General features: G+C 44.1%; 2 protein-coding genes across 2 annotated transcripts in view; one reads left to right on the plus strand and one right to left on the minus strand.

Moving 5' to 3' along the window:
* The first annotated feature begins 4,014 nt into the window (after window positions 1–4,014).
* Window positions 4,015–22,144, plus strand: part of LOC105456122 (protein CBFA2T3) — a 23,776-nt gene continuing 5,646 nt past the window's right edge. Inside the window, exons 1-4 of the mRNA XM_011699939.1 lie at window positions 4,015–4,393; window positions 14,241–14,662; window positions 15,631–15,777; window positions 20,701–20,966. Coding sequence (XP_011698241.1) covers window positions 4,015–4,393; window positions 14,241–14,662; window positions 15,631–15,777; window positions 20,701–20,966 — 1,214 coding nt within the window. The remainder of the gene's footprint in view (window positions 4,394–14,240; window positions 14,663–15,630; window positions 15,778–20,700; window positions 20,967–22,144) is intronic.
* Window positions 16,858–22,144, minus strand: part of LOC105456120 (nucleolar protein 9) — a 14,805-nt gene continuing 9,518 nt past the window's right edge. The window contains exon 3 of the mRNA XM_011699938.1: window positions 16,858–18,609. The gene's annotated coding sequence lies outside the window, so the exon portion shown is untranslated. The remainder of the gene's footprint in view (window positions 18,610–22,144) is intronic.

Here is a 22,144-nt window from a genome sequence, read left to right on the forward strand (position 1 = left end):
AATATTCGCGTGTAAAATGTATTTTCGGTAAATACGTGTATCGCGATGTTTGATCGATCGACAGTTTTATTTACGGATGGCTAAAACGCTTTTAATTTTGTCAAACAGGTATTTCACGAAATTCTGTCTTTCTAAAAATAAAATTATTTCTTATATCGTGTTATTTTCTAACGAATCTATCCTTTTCTATGATGGCGGGAATTAATAAGTCCTAAAATAACACATAATATTGTACGATATTAAAATTGAAACTAAGCCTTTCGGAGATGGTATTACCAGCCTTCATTCGATCAGTAGACGGATTCTATTCGCTTCTACCATAGCGATATATGTCATGGGAGATGACGGAAGGTCGCAAATATTGTAACACTTGCGCACATGCGGCATGCGATTCGCGGACAACTGTAACAACAGAAGAAGGCGTCAATTAAAATTATGGTGACCATCTGTCACAATAAAGACCGACACGTCGCGACCGCGAATTGTTCCGTGCGTAAATCCGCCCGAAACTGCGTAGCGCAACCTTTTTTCCATCGTCCGCGCGCGTAACACGCGCGGGGGAGGGTAGATTGATTGATGAACGACCGTAGAAGAATCGGAGAGCGTTGTTACGTGACCAGAATATGGGCTGTTGACGCTTTTATTGCCCGATAGTAATCGTGGGCAGTGTCAGAACAACATTCTTCATTACTTCTTTGCAATCAGATAAATTAGATTATTTCTTTAATTGGATCAAGTCGAGTTTAATCGTTTTCGATCACGTTATAATCGCGAAATTTAAAATTCGCAAAACCGAAATCAATAGAAGCGCGAGATGAGAAATTAATTATACTTTTTTTCTTGCAAAATTTTGTAATCAAAAAAGTTTTCCAGCTCTTTGTTATTGTGTGAATTTTTAATTACATCGGACTTGTGTTTCTTTTCTATACGTTCTTCGTCACGAACTTAAACAATTACTCAGTCGACATAAAAATTACGAGCAGATTTACGTTGCAATTAAATGGGATGCGATAGTTTCGAATTTATTATTAGCGCGGGGAGGCTCGTTTTATTATTGTTCACGCGAAATACATTCGCGCGATCTGCACCGGAAACCGAACGGTGGCTCCCGCCGAATTTCCCGGCGCAATTACGCGCACGTTAAAACCCGACGGCATTTGGCGATGCAGTTTCGCGCGAAAAATTATAGCGAGTCATCCGTGCGGCCGTTTCTTGGACGCAACGAAGGGCTCGTTTGCATTTCACGTTAATAACGGGACCATGTGGCACCGAAGGCAGCCTGCTGCCAGAGCTGTGCGCGTCAATAAAATAAAATTCCATCCGGTAGGAACGGGCGGCGGTGCGCCACGTGGATCTTAAAGATTACTCCCCGTTTCCGCATTCGTGCCATTTAATTTCCCTTCCCGTGTAATTTTGCTCGCGTCGAACCGAAAATATTACGGGGGCTCATGCAAATCGCGCGGCCCTAAATCGATTTATACATACGCGACGGTAATAAATCGCGCGAGAACGTCTAACTTTTTTCATAAATCAAAGATACGATCGCGCGCGCGCGCGCGTGCGAGTGTCTGTATCTATTCCAATATCATCGTATTGAACATTGTGTTGCATTCGTTTACTGTGATATTTGTTGTACGATTAAACGATGTCTTTGTAATTTTTTTGTTCGTTTATTTAAATTTATCAATTGATCGTACCGACAAGTTGTTAATTTTTTTCTCTTTCTCTGGGAAAGAGAGAAAGAAACAGAGAACGAAAAACCAATTTTCGTGTATGCACGCGGAACGTGCCGCGTAAAGAGAAAGGTTGATTACTATAATCCAATGTATAGTCAGTAAAAATGGTGCAGCTGTTCGGATTGTTCATTATGATTATTTCATTCAGCGAGTGCCATTCAATTTCCTTACGGCCACGTTGTTTCCGGTGACACGGTTTTGTCTTCGGACATCGAATGTGGCACATGCACGAAATGCAGTACCGATACATGTGATTTTGCTTAAGATAATGTCACTGTTGCATCCGGTGTAACGCTTTATGCATGCAAATGTATTAAATTCTATTTATCAGAGAGAGATTCTTTCATGTAGTATTAGAGACAAGAAACTCATAATAAGAGATTAATATATGATTGCCTTTAATTTGAAATACCTCTGATATGTGTCTATAACTTAATATAAACTAAAAATTAAGTTTATGCATGTAAATATATATGTATTTGACATATGTATTCTTATCAATGGAAAATGCATCGCATATTATGGAGGAGACATAAGTACAATTAACGATCTGATATTGCGACGGTAATCCGCGGGAAAATTTATTCGTAGATTTGTTCGCGCGGTAGTTCTTGCGGAATTATGAAAAAAGGAACCGAACGTTCGACTACTTTTAATGCCGGACGTCGGCACGGAGCGCCGCGCTCGTAAAAGTCCCAGCAACGCGATTACCGTAATAAATATGAAACGAGATCTTGCATCGTAAGCACAAGGGGGAAGGTAAAGGAAGAGGTAGCCGCGGAATGTAACGCGAGCGTGAGCGGAGAAAAGAAGTTAAGTGCACGACGTTGCGTACAGACGTTTACGCGCGACGCGGTATCGTTGCGGTACCACCTGTCAAGCCGATGTAAATCTTCACGCTTAACGACTCCTAGCGCGTGTCTCATCGCCGACGACCGACAAACGTTCTCAGAGAGAACTCTTACTTCCGCGCGATTTGCTCGAAAAATTTAATGAGCAGATCTTATTCTCTATAATTTAATTTTTAATTTATCTGTACTTCGCGGGATTTACTGGAGCTATACCGCGCGCCATGAAAATCTTAATACTGCAAAAGTACTTAAAACACCCATCTGTAAAACGCTCATGCGAAATTAGTTCGTGGGAATTGCGGATCTTTCAATAACGTTATTACAGATGTAGATCGGGGAGAGTGCACTTCGTAATGAATAGATGTTTAAAAAGTATTTTCCAATAACTTGTATAAATATACAAGCCCGGAGTAAACGACATTCCAATTCACTAGGCTATACCTAAAGATTTATTTCAATTCGACTTTAACAGATTTAAAATCCAATTTTAATTTTCTCAGTTAGAGAAGGTTTTTAACGTGCAGTTGAAGATTAACAATAGTAAAATCAAGTTTTAAAATAAAAATTCTATTCCGGCAGAGAATATATGTGTATAACACATTGGTGAGCAATCATTCGCGATACGCGGCATACCTATATTTGCTCTAGTCCGGCGAACATTTGCGGAGGCTTTTCGTGATGGTCCATTTGTAGGCGAGCGCAGGCCAAAAATGAACGCGGGGGCGAGAGCGATCAGTTATGGGCGGCAGCGCGTCCGCGGATCCCCAATAATTCCGTGCTCCCGCGCCGTGACGGATCTTTGTTGGTTTGTAAAACTAACGTCCGTACATTCCATTAAAACGGCCATCGGTATGCGCGGCAACGATCCCGTCTCGCCGGGCACGTAGACGAAACATGCGGCTGGCGCGACGCTCTCATGAAATGGAATCAATCAAATATGAATCGTGTGCACGCGCGATGACGTGCATATAGGCGACCCTTTCACCCCTTCCTCCCCCCTCAGACTCTCCTTGCTCGTTTTTCCGCACGTCGTCGCGACCCGAGTCCGAAATCTGGTCGAGAGCAGGTGGCACGTCCGCGGAAGTCGCGGATAGAAAAGGAGCTATTTATCTTCGATTACAATATTTTGGTGACGTAAGATTCTTGTAAAGCTTTTTTTAAAAGAAACGGAGGAAAAAAAGAATGGAATTACATATTTACGTATTACAGGCTAAAATTCACTTTTCTATTGTTTTCCTTCTTCTAATTTCTTTTTCATTCCTTCTTTCCTTCGAATTCCAAATTTCCCCGAATTCCTCACGGAGTGTCCCGTTCTCGTTGTCACATGTAGTTTCCGATAACTGTCCTCGCCAGGGTCCCGACGTGAGGGGGCGATTAACATATTTAATTTATGCCGTCGCCCGCAGGTGAGAAAGCGGCTCGCGAGCATGAAAGTGGAGGGCGGAGTGGCAACGACGACGGTCCTCCACAAGGTCAAGGTCAAGGAAGAGACGAAGGAATGCTGCGGCGGCTACCAGCAGGCCTCGCCGTCGTCGGCCACGTCGACGGCCACCACCGCGACCGTCGCGACGCTCACCGTCTCGGCCGCGACGGCGATCACCACGACCGTCACAAACAACAGCAACGGCGTCTCCACCGTGAACGCGAATCCTTCCACGACCACCACGGTGGTCGTCGCCGCTCCCGCCGCCTCCGCCGCCACCCCCGCTCCGCAGTCGTCCAGCATTATCTGCCATCCGCCGACGACCGTCTCCAACACCGTCGACTCATTCCCGGTCGACCTCGATCTCAAGGCCAAGAGTAAGGGTGAGTATCTATTACCCTCATGGCTGAAAAAAATATCGATTGCGTGTGACGTTGGTGGAAAGCACAACAGTGACCCGACTCCGTGCAGGTGCTCGCCACGAAGAGACATCGATCCTCGTACGGCTCGTATACGTAAAAAAGTCGATTATCTTGAACAAAAATGTTTGATCTTTTTAAAATAGCTTCCAATTAAGTGTACTGTATGGCAGACGTCGTTTCGTCACGAATGAATATTTTCTGCTTTCCGCCAAAGACGATCGATCCGGTCAGATCAACCTATTTGCCAATGTGAGACTATCAATTTGTATTGATCTATCGTTTCCTCGCCGTGGTCTAGTTTCGCCGTAATGTCGTGTGCTTTGCAAAACGTAAACTGACATATTTCAGATCCTTGATGTGACACAGTGGAATTAAGTGGATTGCTGTTTCGCGATTTATACGTGGCTATATATCGGAGTCCTCTCATATCGCATTAAAAGGCGCAAAAATATAATGATCGAAATATATATATATGAAACTTTAATCGCCGCTATTTAACACAAACGATCATTATTGCTTCATATTTAATGTATGAAACTTTAATCGCCGCTATTTAACACAAACGATCATTATTGCTTCATGTTTAATTATGACGCGGTCACCGGTGATTCGAAGTATCTCGTTGCGTACAGGAATATATGTGACGTTTCGGAGTTGTTTAATATCCTCTTAACTTCCATCACAGTCGGCAATATGTTGTAATAACGCGTCGGCGGAGTGACACATGTCGTTTAAAAATTAACAACCTAGTGGCCACTCTATAGTCTATTTGATCTATCGCACGGCCGTAAAAAACAAATCGCTCGGTGCAGCCCCAGCTGAATCGCACCGGCGCGGCGAGTTCGCTATTCTATTAATTCGGGATATCGACGTTTCTCGTTTCGAGAGCGCGTCGATGGGTGTAGCGCGCACAGGTGCGGTAAGTGTAGTTTATCTAATTTCAGATTCGCATTGCGGTACATTACCTTCTTTTTCCTTTTTTTCTTCTTCGTCCTTAAACGCGGATTTCAGTGCTTAGCGCGCGGCCAGTCAGCCCGTCACGCTGTCGCTTACAATCTGTCACTTGCCAAGATTGTATACCATGTGACAGCCAATTTTAAATACGCGCTCTGACGAAATTATTAAGTTTTTTAATTAAACCGGCTACAGGCAGTGGCAATCGTAAAAAAAAGAATAATATTTCAATTCAAGTGGATAAAAGTACCGTGTAGCAAACTCTACGCGCGGCAGACGCGATGTGAAGCCTGTAAGTTTAATGCGAAAACAATAGGCGTGTATCAACTTTAAAACATACAATTTCTCTTTCAACATTTTGTCACTCGTCACAGCTTTAAAAAATAAGAGAGTTTTTTTAAACCTGCAGCTCTAATTTAATCATTCCACAAGTCCGATCCCAGCCCGGCAGATCGTGCGACGCTCTTTCTCAACGAGCGTCCCCCCCCCCCCCGGAAGTTGACCCCGATCCTCGAAACTGAAAATTAAAAGAAACGACCTCGCCGATGTCCGCGCGAGAGCCCACGCTGTGGGCGCGTCGTACATTAGTTCGGAATATTGCATGGCGGTACCCGTATATCCAGTCCACGCGCTCTCGCTCGAATCGTACATTCAGCCCGAGCCGGTTATCTAGACGAGCGGCGAGCCCGCAGCTAACTTGGAAACCGGGGCTCAGGAAAAAAGCCCCTTCTGGCACATCAAAGCCCGTCATCGCGTCCGAGCGCCGCCGCGCCGGGTCCTCTCTCACTCCCTCTCGGCTCGTCTCAGAATCGTTTTTCGTTGACGTGACGCTACACAAGATCGGCATAGAAGTGTCGACGCGAGGTGTGCCGAGGTTCGCCCGACGATCGATATGATTACAAAATCTTATACAAAAATATAGAAACTCTCGATGTATCGTATAAAAACGTAAATTGACATATTTCAGATTCTTGATGTGACACAGTGGAATTAAGTGGATTGCTGTTTCGCGATTTATACGTGGCTATATATCGGAGTCCTCTCATATCGCATTAAAAGGCGCAAAAATATAATGATCGAAATATATATATATGAAACTTTAATCGCCGCTATTTAACACAATCCTAATTAGGAGGAAAACTCTATTTTACATTATTATCATTACGTACTTTGTTGACTGCAGTTAACGGGCTCGGGCGGTTCTGTACACGTCTATCGCGGTCTTTAGTACGAATTTAGGTGCATAGAAGCATACACGTACACGTGGATGGGTGTGGATATGTATGCGAAAGCGCAATGCAAGAGATTGCAGGCTAGAGAGGGAAAGAGGGAGGAAGGGGGCAAGAGAGAGGAAGAGAGAGAGAGAGTATGCTCCGTGGGGGATGATGGCGAAACTCCTGCGAGCAGTCAGTCAACTTGGTTGGCTGGCCCGGTGTGTGTCGGTTAGGTTCGTGCGCCGCCTGACTGCCTGGTCCAGACGCGATAAGGCACGTCCGACACTTCCACTGGGATTCTGCTCGGGGCTGATATCATATCCGCCCGCGCCGCCGGGGGATCCCCGGCGCTACGCCGTTCGAGGTGTATTTCGCGATAGTCACCCGCACACCGCGTGTACTTACGGGGGTGCGGCTTACGACCTGGAGCTCGTCCTCGGCGTATACGTCCTCCCGCCTTTCTCCTGCGCGCGAGAGACCGAGGGGTTCTTCTCGTAAAACTGAGGGGCTCACGATTATCAGGCGATGACGGGAGAATAAGTTAGTGACACGAGCGCTTCAAAATGTCTCATGACGTTACTTAGTTTAGATGTACATACGAGAGTAGGTAGCTAAGCCCCTTTTAAGGCGATGTTTAGTTTAATTAGGATAACGAAAGTTATCCCGAGGTTGCCTCGTTAAACTATGATAAAACTAGATCATTTAACAGTTTTTCTTCAGTCGATTTCCATAATTATATAGTTAGAAAATTAATCGAGGCTGAATCGATTCTTTGTCTTTGCGTAATTCTGCTTTCTGAAAGGGGAGACAGGAAATAAAATTAAATCATAATTAGCGTTCGTCAGTCGGTTATTTTTAATTAAAATTTAGAGGAACAGTCCGTATGCATCTCCGTGTTTAGCCAAGTTAAAAAAAAGGACATTAGACATCGTGATGCGTTAACTTTCAAGTGTGCAACCGATCAGACGGGAACAGTGACCAGGATGAAATCCGAGGATGACGTCCGCGGTCCTTAAGTGGTACGCTTGTCTGCGAGATGAAATCGAACACATGGAGTCGCGAGATGTCGGGATCGAATCGTGGCGGGGAGGAGGGGCCCCGCGAAGAAGGATGCGAGAAAAACGGCGACGGCGGCGGCGACGGCGGAAGAAAGGGGAGCTCTGTTCAGGATGAGGGAGAAAGAGAACGAAGGAGAATTCGAGAGCGGGAAGACCGTGGGTAGGGATTGCGATCAAAGCCATCTGTTGCATTGTCCCGGCAATTAGGAGGCGACAGCTGAGTCCCACCGTACTTACTTCCAGCCAGGGACTCTCAGCCGCGTGGAGCACGTGCGCTTTATCGATCTCGCTCTCTTCGTTGCCCCGTCGAACGTCGCCCACGAAGACCACCTTGCCCCGTGCGGAACCTTGCGTGTATTGGGCTCGGGTGCGTAAACCCGGACGCTAATCCGGATTGCAGTTGCAGTTAGCAGCTACGATTAGCAGGCGCGCTGTACTTATTCTTTTGTGAACTGTATATAGTACAGTGTCGTCTGTGTCAGCGCGTGAAGTAATTTTATTTTTACGAACTAAAACATTTTTGGCGCAATTTCAACGAATCTACATTGGCGACAATACTTGTTGACAGCGGCATCATCATTCTCGCGTTTTCGCAGAGATAAAGAATACCGTTAGACAGGCTTTACTCGGAAATTCTGATTTGCCTTGTAAGATAAAAATTAAATCCCCATTAAATCGACAGTCTGCTTACAGAATCTCTAGATAATTAAATTTAAATCTTTAGATTTAATTAGAATTTTTTAGAACTTAAAACGTATCAGAAAATTTTAATCTCTCCTCTTTGAAGAGGATTTAAAACTATAAGAGGATTTAAAACTAATTATATTAAAATTCTGCAAGTAGATACTAACTGTTGATAGAGATTTAAAAACTGCTAAAGTAGTACAAAAAAAAAAGAAAAAAATTTTATGACATAAATTACAACTAACATAAACTGACTAACAGTCTCATATTTTTGTAAAGTCATATATGAAGTTCGCAACTGCAAAAACAGTAAGGATCGCTGTATAAGCGTAACTGCTAATTGCGCGAATGGCTCACGTCAGTAACAGTGCGGCGAAAGTAACTCGGGGAAGGAACGGTTGATTGACGTAATAGTTTGCGGCGAACTTCTTCATCGTTGCGGAATGTCTGGCCGTGATGCGTGCCGCGAAGAAATGAGGAGCCTCGGTAAGAAACAATTTGATGCACGAGAGATATCGGTATGTTAAAGACGTGCGCGCGCGTGCGCGAGCACAAAAATCCATTTTTACAACTCGTATTTAAAAGCACTTATACGTCGTAAAGTCTGATTCTTATTGCATTATGTAATGCAATTTCAATACTGATTGTGGAAACTGAAAATGGGACAGTTACATCTCGCGCTATACGGATGCCGCGCAGACGTGAGCTGTTAGAATATAAAAATTCGGATGTAATTCGCGCGACGCCAGATTTACGGACGAAATTGTGCATCGTTCGAATATGCAGATATTATTATGGATAACGGATATTTTCTCGGGCTGAACTCAGAGAAAAGTTCGCCCGCGGCATCGGGCGGCCGTGACGCTTCAGATGCGACGCTGCTTCGGGACCCGCACGTGTGTGTGCGCGCATATGGTCCGCAAGGCCAGCCCACATGGGTAAACTTTGATTTTCTACTGCCGACGAAGACAAACGGGGGCTTCGCAGAAAAATGGCGCGCGGTTATCCGAAATTTTCTACAGTATTCTTTTACGTACACATACTGAAATTCTGTGACACCCATACTGCGTGCTGGAAAAAGCTTACGGAAAAATGCTACAAATAATTTGATAATCACCATATTTACGTCACGCTTACCCGGGGATTTATTAAAATTAATTATTAAAATGACTTTTGTGTTAGAAATTCCATTTTTGATAGAAAATCAATAAAATGTGCAAACTAGATTGGCGTTTTTGATATTTTTTAAATAGAAATATCTGCGGTTAATCGTTATACATTTCTCGCGGATCGCCAAAGCTCTCAACTTTAAATCCATCTCTGATCGCTATTATATTATCAATTGTTATACACGACAAAAAAAGAAATGACGGCCGAGCGACGTGCGGTTCGCTCGGCGATATCGAATGCGGCCGCGGATGCTCGTCACGATCAAAGGAAATCGGCGAAGGAGAGCGTTTCTCCCGATAAGCTTCCGGGGACGGTGCGGAGCGGAGCGACGTGCGAGAGACAAGGACGGAGAACCGCTGCAGGAAGTAACAGCTGGCCGAAGGGATAGCAACATCAGCAACAGCAGCGGCAGCAGCAGCAGCGGCGGCGGCGGCGGCGGCGGTGGCGGAGGCGGTGGTAGCACAGCGCGGCAGTACCATTACCATCATCCAGCTAGATACCTTCTCTCCAGGTTTCTTGTACATACGGGCACATACAGGCGCGCGTGCACACATACACACACACACACACACACACATACGCGCGCGCGCATACGAACGCGAAAGACGCGCGGCTGCATCGGCGCAGCCGGGAAGATTGCACTCGTCACAAGAGAGTTGAGTGACAGTCGCGTGCAATCACAACGCGACGCTGATTAAACATTCGCGTGTCGCGCACATGCTCTCGCACGCCGACGGTCTTTAACCTTGGCTATAACATGCACGGAGAACTTTGACAAACGTCGGACTTCGCCGCGGCATCTGTATACCCAATAAGACCCAACGTCCACGTCTTCGTAATACGCGCGTCTCCCGGTGTACCACACAGTCTAATCCCCCGTATTTTTTCCATCTTTCCCCCCCGTACAGCGTTTTCAACCGATTTTCGTTAACCGTTACGGCAAGATTAAATGGCAATACATCACGGGTATGTGTGACAACTGACATTACAATTATTTACCCGCCGCAGTAACGGAATAATAATACCGCAACATATCATACGGCGCAATAATCATGTTTGTTAATTACTTCATTACAATCTATTTACATAATTACATTGTTCATGCGTTATTTGCATATCATTATACCGCGCGTATAATTGTAATTATAATTTTATTTGAGGATACGGCGCGCGCTAGCGTCCGGTCCGAAATTTTTCGGAACCGGAAGGAGCGATCGGCGCGCGCGCGCGAGAACTGTGTATGTGTTCGAATTCGTCGTGGGTGTAATCAATCTTTGTTTTATCGCGTTGCCCACTTAATCGTCTGGCGCGATATTGAGACATCATGATTCGAAAATGGATGGATCCCTGGATGCTTGCACCCGCATAGATGCCATCGTTGTACCGCGGAGATGCATTGCCACGATTTCGTATCGTAAAGTCATCGTCATTAGAGAGGCAATCGTTCTATCAGCTCACCCGGCTGTATTTAATCGTCTCCCCCCCCCCCTCCTCTCTCCCCCGAATAGAAACGGACGGAAAATTGTCGCGATTCGATAAATTCGGCGTGGCACTTGTTCCGAGCGTGTGCGCGTGTGTAGTAAAGAAAACGCTTGCAGCAATTAATTAAATCCGTGTCTGGTGTTTTACTTTGACTTGCACGATTGTCACGCGTAAAACGACATCAGCGTTAATAAATCGCATGCGAATAAACATCAGCGGAGAGAGACAGAGAGAAAGAGAGAGAGAGAGAACGGGTGAACATTTATCACATATTTATGGCGTATTACAATCGAATAATATTATTACAAATGTTACGTCTGAATTTACAGATCGCAATTAAACATGCTGTCCTACCCGTTTCGCCCATCAGCCGGCAAATTAATTCGCCGATAGATAACAGAAAGAAGCGCGTGACAAATCGTTAACAAACCGACGAGAGAGAGAGAGAGAGAGAGAGAGAGAGAGAGAGAGAGAGAGAGAGAGAGAGAAAGTATTAGCGATTTATCGTACACGCCGAGAGAACGTGTATACGCGAAAGAAACCTGCGGCCGAGAGGTCGTAATAATAATCGCCACACGTAATTGCGATTTCGTATCAAAACGACAATTGCTTTTCGCGGAAATTTTTCTATCGCTCTCATTTTTTTTCTTCTTTACTCGGCCGGTTCCGGTTATCGCGCGGAGGGTATAAGCAAACGCTATTTTCGCAATCGCCACTCGCGATCTTCCCGCCGGCGGCCCGCGACGGCAGTTACCGAGACCATCGAGGGGATTTTTCCGTGGGATATCACGGCGGCGGCGGCGGCCGGCGCGGCGCCCCGTGTAACCATCTCGCCTTTATGCAAGCGGCGGAAGGCGCTTGTGTGTACTCAGGCTCCCCCGTCATATCGCATAAGCCGTGAGGTAGTTTAGTTTGTCGAGAGTTCAGGTACAGGTAATTACCTACTGGCTACCGGCGTCAGGTGGTAGTGACACGGTAGCGTCGACCTCCTCCTCGTTCTCCTCCTTCTCTTCTTACTTGCGCGCAGTATCTTCTCTCCTCTCTCTCCTCTCCCTCTCTCTCTCTTCTTCGACACACCTCGGCCTTGTATTCGCGCGTACCCACGCAAAAATACCTCGTGACGATCAGTTCCATTAGCTTAATGGGACTATCCTTTCCCGTCGATAGATTGACCGTCTTATCTGACGGCCCTCACGTGCGTTATAAGCGCAAAGTTCGGCTTTCGCATTAATTATTCGGCGCCTCATCCGTTATTGCTTAAAATCTGGAGGTTAATTATTCCGACGGTTGTTGTTGCGAGAAGGGCCCGAGTTTTCAGACAAGCCAATAATCGGTCGCAGAAAGCCATTTATAATCTACGAATCCGATAGTTTGTGTTGGATTAATTACTATATCGACTTGTAAACATGTGCTGTCGTGCCAGCTTATAGCCTTACGTAATGTTTTATGGGATACCTCTTTAATTATGAGGTGGTCATGCGCTCATGTATATAAATGTCGCGATGTAAAAAAGTTCTTTAATACGAATTTATTACGATAATAACGCTTCGCGGATGTAACTGTCATTTCGTTAATGCCGCTCCATCACTGACGTGTTCTAGAAAACAAAGAAGCGAGTAATAATTGTAATAATTATAGTAATAATTTCCTCCGCTAGAATAGCGGAGGAACTTATATACAAATTATATATTTTCAAATCATTTTCCATTTTTTTCAAATAACTTCGCGGTGCTATTGCCTCTGACGTTATCCCTGACATTTTCGTTTTTTGTATAGTGTTTAATTAATTAATTAATTAATTAATAATTAATTTTGTAACTCTCCAATATTTCATTTTTATAATATTTTTACAAAATATTTATGTCCAAATCACATTAACGTTTTTTTCTCATTCGCCTCTATTCCTACGCGCGCTAGACATTTGTAGTTAACGTACAGGCATATCTACATAATAAATTAGATAAAGATTAAAAGTTTCTGTTGAACTAGGATTTAGAATTTCATCTTCGCACGCGAGCGAAACTCGAGTTATAAGTAATCTAATTGTGATGCCGCGACCACAATCGGTCGATTGAACAATTGGGGGGGTACCTCTCGATATGCAGCGCGTCGAAGGAACTCGCCGAGGGGGCCGCCCTCGCAGGATTTCCCGTCGCTGGTATATATATATATATATATATATACGATCGACGTTGTTACGAGGGCCGCGCGTCACGGGGGCTGGCGCCTGTAACGTTTCGTTATCGGCATACTCGGCATGCTCCCGTCGTTTTCGCCACGCATGCCGCAGGCGTTCCACGAGAGATAACGCGCCGCGCGCGCGCGGGCACAGGGAACGGGGACAAGACAAGGTAGATGACACGGCCCGTAATTGCATGTTATCCGTTGCATCCACGCGCGGGCGTGTCCGCGTGCCTGGGCGCGCGTGGTGCGCACACACATATATACACACGTGTACAGGTATGTACGTACGTGTGCGCTTGTGCGGAAGAGTGTTTGCGCTACCGGATCAGGCTGCCCGTTCCACGTGCCCTCGTGCCTGACGTCCCGGTCCCACGGATACGCGACACAAAGGACGTTTGTGGCGGCGCCGTGCTTTTCCGAGCTTGTACCGGTCTCTTTCGTTGTTACAAATGTAAATAATGCCTGGCGCGCACCGAAATGCCCGTCCGCGGTTTTATCGTGTCTATAGGATCGTGTATGTATGATCCGTCGTTGGAGTCGCCTGGATCAAGTCACGCGATGAAATAGCCTTCACCTTTGATGTCGATCGAGGCATCGATTGGCTGTTTTTATATTGATGGCTGTAAACCAACTTTTTATCTGTTAATATCTCTCCGAGAGAAAAGCTTTCAATTAAAAATTCAAATATCAATTCAATGTTTCCTTGGTCTACCAGATGTTTATATACGATTTGTTAGATTTGATGCGTATATAACTTCTTTTTTTACCTTTTAGTAGGTTTATAATTATAATGACTAATGAGTTAATGGATTAGATATTTTATTTATAATTACGATATTTTAATAATAATAGCAAGTTAAGCTGCTATGCAGTTAAGCTCGTCTGCTTTGCAGACGAATAAATAAAAAAAAAATTAGATCTTATAAGTCGATTTGAACTTAAAATATAATTATCTCTCCAGATTGAGATTTAATTAGAATACTTTTAGAATTTTGAATATTAGTAAATATTGTTACAAAAAAAAACAAGATACTTGAAGGCCGGAACTGGTCCTCATTGCAGGATCCTCCGCAACGCGGGAGAAGTCTTCGCGAGAGGATGCGGTCCAGCCCGAGGCGCACTCGCCCTCTTCTCAGCAGCATCAAAGGATCGGTCAGCAGAAGCAAACGAACGGCCCTCGATCGGAGTACAAAGGCACGTCCGGTTGCTCCAGGTCTTCTGACAACGACAGCCCTTTGCCCTCGCAGTCGCTCAAACCCGAGCTCGAGGAGGCCGCTGCGAACGCCGGGCCCAGGACTACGGACGAGCAGGGCGACGGCGCCGCGCTGGCAAACGGCGGCGCTACCGGTGCGTCCAGATGCGTCAGCGGTATTTTCGCAGGGCACGGCAAGCTCAAGAGGTTGCTGGGCACCCTGGTGCAATTCGCCACCGACATCTCGGCCGACACGGGCGACACGGTGCGCACGCTGGTACTCGCGCTTCTGGTAGGTATAAACGGTATCTCCCCATTCTAAGCGATTTTAATTATCGTAAATTTTTATATTAATTAATTGAATCAAATTAAATCTTTTATCAAGATACTCCTTTGACGACACAGAAATATTAATTTTCTTCTAGCGTGACACATTTACATGGTATGAACCGTTAGCTCATGTTAGCAATCTTTGTTAGTTTATCTTACGTTGCACACCACGTTAGTTTACCGACCATCCTCTCTTACGTACATATAAGTGACTTATACTTATCTTTCTGGATTTATGAATTCTTTCGGTGTATCAACAATAAATGAGATACGCGTACCAGCTGACGGAATGTTTTTTGCGTTGAAATCATGAGATTTGTAGTATGCATCAGCATTAAGTGCATCCGTATAATAAATTATAGGCATTTCTCTTACTTAGCAGATATTGCTCTTTACAATTGTTCACTCTATATCGATGAAAAATTCGTCGTTTTTTACTCGAAGCTGATAATACTTTTACAGCTTTCGTTGTGAAAAAAAGTACTTTTTTTTTAACGAAAATATTTTATCGGTTACATTTTGGCAATGATAATGTCATGAAAATTCGTGGTCCGGTTGTAGCTAACAAGCGTCAGATAACGATTCTGCAATGTGCATGCGTGCATGCGGCACACGGGATGAAAAAAAGCATAGTTAATCGATGCCGGCCGTACCGTGTCGTTAAACAGCTCGTAAATATTCAAAGTACGTACATAATGCATAATGTCGTCGTGTGTACCGAGCGTGCATACGTCCCGGAAACGTGACATCTGGTGACCGTGCTTAACTGTAAAACGATCGCGGCACGTGACAAACGCAAAACCAAATCCAACCAAAGCCGCGCGCGGCGCAACTCGTTCCGGAAACGCGTTTCGCTTCGGCATCCGATCTTTTTGCCGAGGATCGAATTACAACGCGCGGCGTCCCCGCCGCCGGTGTCGTTAATTGCAGAGCGGCAGCATGACCGCGGAGGAGTTTCACTCGGCGTTGCAGGAGGCGACCAACTTCCCGCTCAGAAGCTTCGTCCTGCCGTATCTCAAGCACACCCTGCCCTCCCTGCAGAGGGACCTGAGCAACGCGGCCAGGGCGAATAATCAGGTAACATCGATTTACTGCGTCTTAATATATTTACTGCATTCCCAGCTAAATGAAAATTTAGTTTCGCACGTTTGGAACATAGAAATTCACTCATTCATGAGGCGCAATATTGTTCTTTCGGATGTATAACAATTAGCATTATTATTTTACAATCAATGTTGTACTGCATCATAATGCACTTTTATCTCGAGGTGAGGTTGCTCTTCGGGAATCTGCACTTTTGAACTTTGACGAATACACGCTCGTGAGTTGCAAGGCGAGGAAAAAAAATATCCATAAGAGTTTCCCTATAGATTCGGTGAGGTGCCGTCATGAGGCTGCAATGAGAATAACGGTGACGGCTGATTCATAAGCAGTCCGATGCTTTATTGGAGCCACCACGGCGGTCATAAATCACTGCATTCGTGTGCAGCGCGGCGCGGCGCGTAACGATGCATGAAGACGTGCATTCCCCGCGTTGCAAAAATCGCGGGTCGCGATCTGTCGCAATCAAAATAAGTCACTTGTGCGTAAGTCGGATCGAAATTAAACGCGAAATCTCCTAATTCTTTTATTCATTACCAACGTCGAGTAATTTAGGTTATTATCTGGGATTCGGACTTTTCAAATAAAGATAATTACAGACACAAATATTTCTATTAAAATAATTATTTTGCGATGTCTTGTGCAATTTTTTTTTTGCTAAAAAATCTCATTTGCTATCGTTATTTACTGCATTTAATCGGAAAAGAACGTAACTTGCCATTTCTCTTACCCTCCTTACGTGGTAACTTCGTAAAATCGCGGCAATCCGCTAACAGTATGTGACTTTTCGTACGTGATTTTTATCGCGTTTTCCCGACCGGGATATCGCGGGCGAAATAGGGAGAGACGGACAGATCCAGCACGGCATTACGCCGCCACTCTAAATGGATCGATGTCGCACGTGGCCGACTCGCGTTCCAAGAGTGCGGAGAGCAAGGAAAGATCACCGTCCGCGCAGCAGTTTGTTATGCAGGGACCGGTCCGTGCCCTCTCGAAGATGCCGCACGTGCCTGACGTCTCTCTCTCTCTCTTTCTCTCTCTCCCTCTTTCTTTTTCTCGCTTCGGTCGCGCGCCGGCCCATAAATTTGTATGCACTACTGCGCTCGGGCAAGTGCAACCGCGCCCCCCGAAATCCTTTCACGCGTTCGCTTCCCCGCGACATTGTGGCCAGCATGGAGCCACAAAGTATGCCGTTCAAGATAATAGACGAGTCACCGCAAAGTCACGCACGAGGGGATGTATGTATTTTTATATTTTCCTTCCCCTCTAAAGAAAGATCTCTTTCCTTTTCTTCTTCCCTTTAAAGTCTGCGGAATAAATTATCGTGAATATTGATGGTGGGTGTTGTATGTAAAATTAAATTTTTTTAGTGTTCTTTCTTTTTGGAGTAAACAGATTAATTTCAATTGAAAAATTTAGATTTTTAATTAAAACTTTATAAATTTTGTAGATTTTGGCCATCACATTTTTGTGAAGCAAATTTTTAATTTCTCCTGTTAAAATCGTACATTAAAATAATTTAAGTAATTTTGAAATGCATGTAGCACAGTGCCTGGATTTAGACATTCATATCTCGCAATGAAGTAATGATTAATTATTCATTAGTTATAATTTTAAACCGAGCTTTAAGCGGCTGGTATAACGTCAGATGTCAGTTTCCCAGATTATAGAATTCATTTTCCAAATCAGCGATTACGGCAAGTACATCCGTCGCTTTGTGGCGCTTATTTCTTTGTGGAGAGCTTCAATTTTACCCAATATGACTGTGAAATAAATAATTATTACGGCGACGTACATAAATCGTGCGAAATAATATATAAATGTTATACAATTATAAACTTATAAATTATAGCAAACGATATTTTCATTTCATCAGTTGGAAGCTGTACATCCTCTGTTACGTTCGACGTTGAATAATGCAAGAATTACAAGCGTCTCGTCAGATCGTTACGAGGGAGAAATCGATTTTAAACACGTCCCGGAATCTGCGTGAGAAATTGCGTGTCAGGTCCGGGACATTCTCCCGTACAGCGAACGCGACGCGGAAGCGCGGGAGGACACGGTAAAATCAACAGAGGCAAGGCTGACCGGCTGGCAGGTTGTTTTAATTTCCCAGGCTACTTTCCGATCGTCGGTGAGAGCATGCCAGTCTGTTCCAAGATGGATGAACGATTCACGGACGAGAGAGAGAGAGAGAGAGAGAGAGAGAGAGAGAGAGAGAGGAGCTCCGGCGGAAAAAAAAGCGCTACGATTTTGCCGCTCCCTTCCTGAATCTCTCTCGCAGCGTAAACCCGTTATGATATACACGCGAGATGCGGAGCTCGATAGTCATGCGATACTTACGCGTGATACGCGACACGCGATCACGCACGTACGTTCAATTATTCCGCGAATTACATTCAATTATTTCAGATGAAGTGATAAAAAGTATGTGTATATATATACGTGTAGCCTCGTTGATTCTTGTCTCATCTCGTGTTATCGGGCCTATTTCTGCGCATTAAAAAATTCGGTAAGGTTACGCGGTGATAAATTCCTTACGAAATCCACTTCTTTATATACGAAATAATTTAGGCTTTGGTGGAAAGAATCGCTTGGACCAAGAACCGATTAAATAACGCTGCATTTCAGAGAATTATAAGAGGAGCTCGAAACTGTTCGTCTGTAATGTGTATAATCTCGTCCTTAAAATTATCCTTCGCATACAATTTCTCGCGCTGAATCCGTGGATGTACGATTTAATCCGGTATACTTTGGCCGTCCATGTACGCATCGGCTGGTTTGAATCCAGTGCTTGCAATTATTTATCTGCAAAAAAAAAGAAAAAAAAACGAAAGGAGAGAAGACTCCTACATCGTATTTTATATCGGGCGGTAACGTTTATGCAAATTTACGGGGAATTAACGTTGGAGAAAATGCATTAACGCTTTTATATGCGTTTCCACCGTGGACATACAAATCTGCGGCGTATTAAAATTAAGAGTATTTGCGAAAAAGTACTCGTTTACTTGCGCCGAGCACTTGAGCGCGCACTGAACGTACACGGGACACGCCGCGGGAGCTTGGAATATTTTTTAAGATATAAAAAAATTTACAGATATAATTATGAAAATGTTATGCGACGATGCAAGTTCTGAAACGTTGCAATAGAGATAAAATTGTGTAACAATAATTGAACAAAAGTCGTGTTTGTATATATTGATTTTTTTAAAAATACGATAAAGCATAACTTCCAAATTGATTTTTTAACAACCGTATAGAACATCATTGAGAATAATTTCGTATTAGCGGTGCAACGCGAAGCCCTAATGCGAGGAAGCTCGTTGTATACGATCAATTGATACACCTCGCACCTTTAATTTCCACGACGCCGCGAAATTCGAGCCTGCAGGGAGGATTAATGGGAGTCTTCTCTCGCTTACGCTACTGCCCGCAGCTGTTGCCCGTCTCGAAGGCGAGCGAAACGGAAAGAGTGAGACGCGCCGCGTCGGGCGACAGATCCGCTCAACGGTGGGGTAACGAATTGCAAATTAATAGCGAGCATTTACATTTCTGCCGGCGCGATGAAGGCGCGCACGTGAGGATCGAAAGTCGCAGGCGCACGGGCGCAGCGCGGCGCGACGGCTTGGTTTTCCGCTTTTCCCTTCGCGACATCTTCCCCGACGCGTAACTCGGCGTCATATACATGTAAATCGTCGAAACTCCTCGCGAGATTTGTCTTAAAAATTGTCGAAACAACTGGGAACTAATTGTACCTGGTAGATTAGCATTTTTACAATTCTGGTTATTTACAATGAATGGTTGAGATTTTCAAAGTAATCAGAAATTCTTTCGCATGATCGAAATGATTGATTTTTTGTTGGCACTTATTGCATGATCGTGAGGAATATAAATTATTAGCATCTTAAATTGAAAGAATAAGATATATATATCTATTGAGCATTCATGTTATACTAATTATGTTGGGGCATTAATATATTGGCTATGTATTAAAAGAAAAGACTTGATTTATTTAATTATTTTACCTGCTTGAGTCTGTCTCTTAAGATTCTCGTCACTTTTCAAGCACAAAACTTTTAGGACCCCCGAGAGCAACTGTCGCGAATATTTTCGCACATGTACATGCGCGAGTGGTCATCACGTCTACCTGGTCCGCCGATCGATGATCGTTAATTGCGAGTCGTGAAAACGAAAGAGCAAAGCTCGAAAGTAAGGGATGGAAAAGTGGCGAGGGGCGAGGCGGTCGGAAGGGTACCGATATTGAATTAGAAGCGATAAATCCCACCCTGCCATGCCGACTTCAGTATTGGGGCAAGAGAGGGCACGACGGAATAAGGGGCTCGACGACGGGAACTTTGACTCTCTCGGGTGGTCGCGAGTGGCGGGAACGGCGATAAAGAAAGCAGTGAAACGAATATTAAAAGTCGAAACCGATGTGATCGGGCGTGCCAATCGGTCTCCAAGCCCGTGCGACCTGATTCAGGGAAAAACTTAACATACTTTCTTCTTCGTCCTAATATATATTAGAAACTTTTCAATTATATGATTGATATAATTCTCTTCAGGTTTTAAAACTAAAGTAAACATTATCGCAACACATGTGTATTTTATGGCTTAAAAATTTATAATAAAATTTTATACGATAAAAAATAAAAAAAGTGTCTTATCTTGACTATTACAGTAAAATATTAATTTGTTACTGTTCAGTTCTACCTGTAAAAGAATTAATTAGAACTCAATGAGATCACTGCACACTGAGCGATCTTATTGGATCTGAAGATAAGTACACATTTGTATATGCAACAGAAAGGGAATCGGTTTATATCGATTTATTATGCGATAAAAAAAATGCGGTAGGAAAGGATTAATGAGAGAGCACGATCCTTTTTGTGTTCGCAGAGCTGCGTGCAGTTTCTACGATCCAACGAGTCCGCCGTACTCGAGGCCGTAGGGCTGGTACCGTCCGGCGAGTCCGTCGAGGTCTTTGGCGAGCACGGGGGTGCGAACGGGATCGGCGGTGGCAATCAGTGCTCCGCTCATTACGCCATGCGCTCAAATTCTAATCCCGGCGCCATTCAGCACGCGGTGGGCAGCAACGCCGCGGGCGCGTTGCACCATTATCCTGGCGTTGCTCATGCACCGAAACGCCGTGCCTCCGACACCCCGTGAGTGTGAACAAGGCATCGCCTTGTGCTCGCAGATGCATGGCGATGGTTCTCAACCATCCGTTAGACCTTATCGCTATTCGTCTGCTCGAATTAATTATTTTGGACGAGATAAATGAACGGAATTCAATTTAATTGGCTCATTAATAGACAACTATAATTTCCCATCCAACTCAATGCCAATACGCGTATAGAGCGCGGATAATAAATTGCAGATAGTTTTTGAAAGAATTGTTTAAAAGAAAAAAAAAGAATTTATTGCATGTATAACGGCATTCCAGACTCGTATTGGCCTCGAATTAAAATTATAATAATTAATATTATTTTGCCATTCTAAATTTTTGTACGTGATGTTTGTTTGATGAATTATCCTAATTTACAACTAAACATTTATTTGTTAAAATGTAAGACCAAAATAATTATAATTAAAATACGTATGTATATATATATATATATATATATATATATATATATATATATATCGAAGAAACGAGCACACTGCGGTAATTTTCTCTCCACACACGATCGACGAAGAAAAATATGCGCAACACGAGTAGACGCGTAAATTATTGCCCAAATTGTGTTCTTCACGCGGCAAGATCGCGTGGAATCTTCTCGCTCGTCTATAACGATAATTTACGCGATAATAAACGCCATGCAGCTGCGGCTGCGCGTACCTATATACGCGCGTGTAATACGTTCGCCAAACCGCAAATGCTGTAGTTTCGGAAAAATCTTGGCCGCCGGCCTGAATATCTCGCTGATATTTATCGCAATCGAATACTCATTAATGCGAACCCGATTCTGCATGTTCGAGATTTCGTTAATATTGATAGTCCACATGAGAGTGTCCCGAAATGCTGATAAAAAGGGATATTAGCAATCCCGAATGGAAGTTCGCGATTTACATAGAATCTTCGAATATTTTAAAGGCTGATTATAATTATGTATTCGGATTGTATTTTTTTTTTACATCAAGATATTAATATTTATTGAATTATAAGCCTTTGAGTACGAATAGAAGAAGAAGAGTAATTTCGATCGAGATTTCTTAGTGCTCCACACTCGTCCCACTTGCCAGGCTCCGCTGCGAATCGAGGTGTTGATGAAATCAACGCCGGACGGTCGGGATTTCCGGTCAGGATGATATGCACGTAGACGCCGCGAGGAGTAGAGAG

The sequence above is a fragment of the Wasmannia auropunctata genome, unplaced genomic scaffold (assembly GCF_000956235.1).
Source record: "Wasmannia auropunctata unplaced genomic scaffold, wasmannia.A_1.0 LD335767.1, whole genome shotgun sequence".
Lineage (NCBI taxonomy): Eukaryota > Metazoa > Arthropoda > Insecta > Hymenoptera > Formicidae > Wasmannia > Wasmannia auropunctata.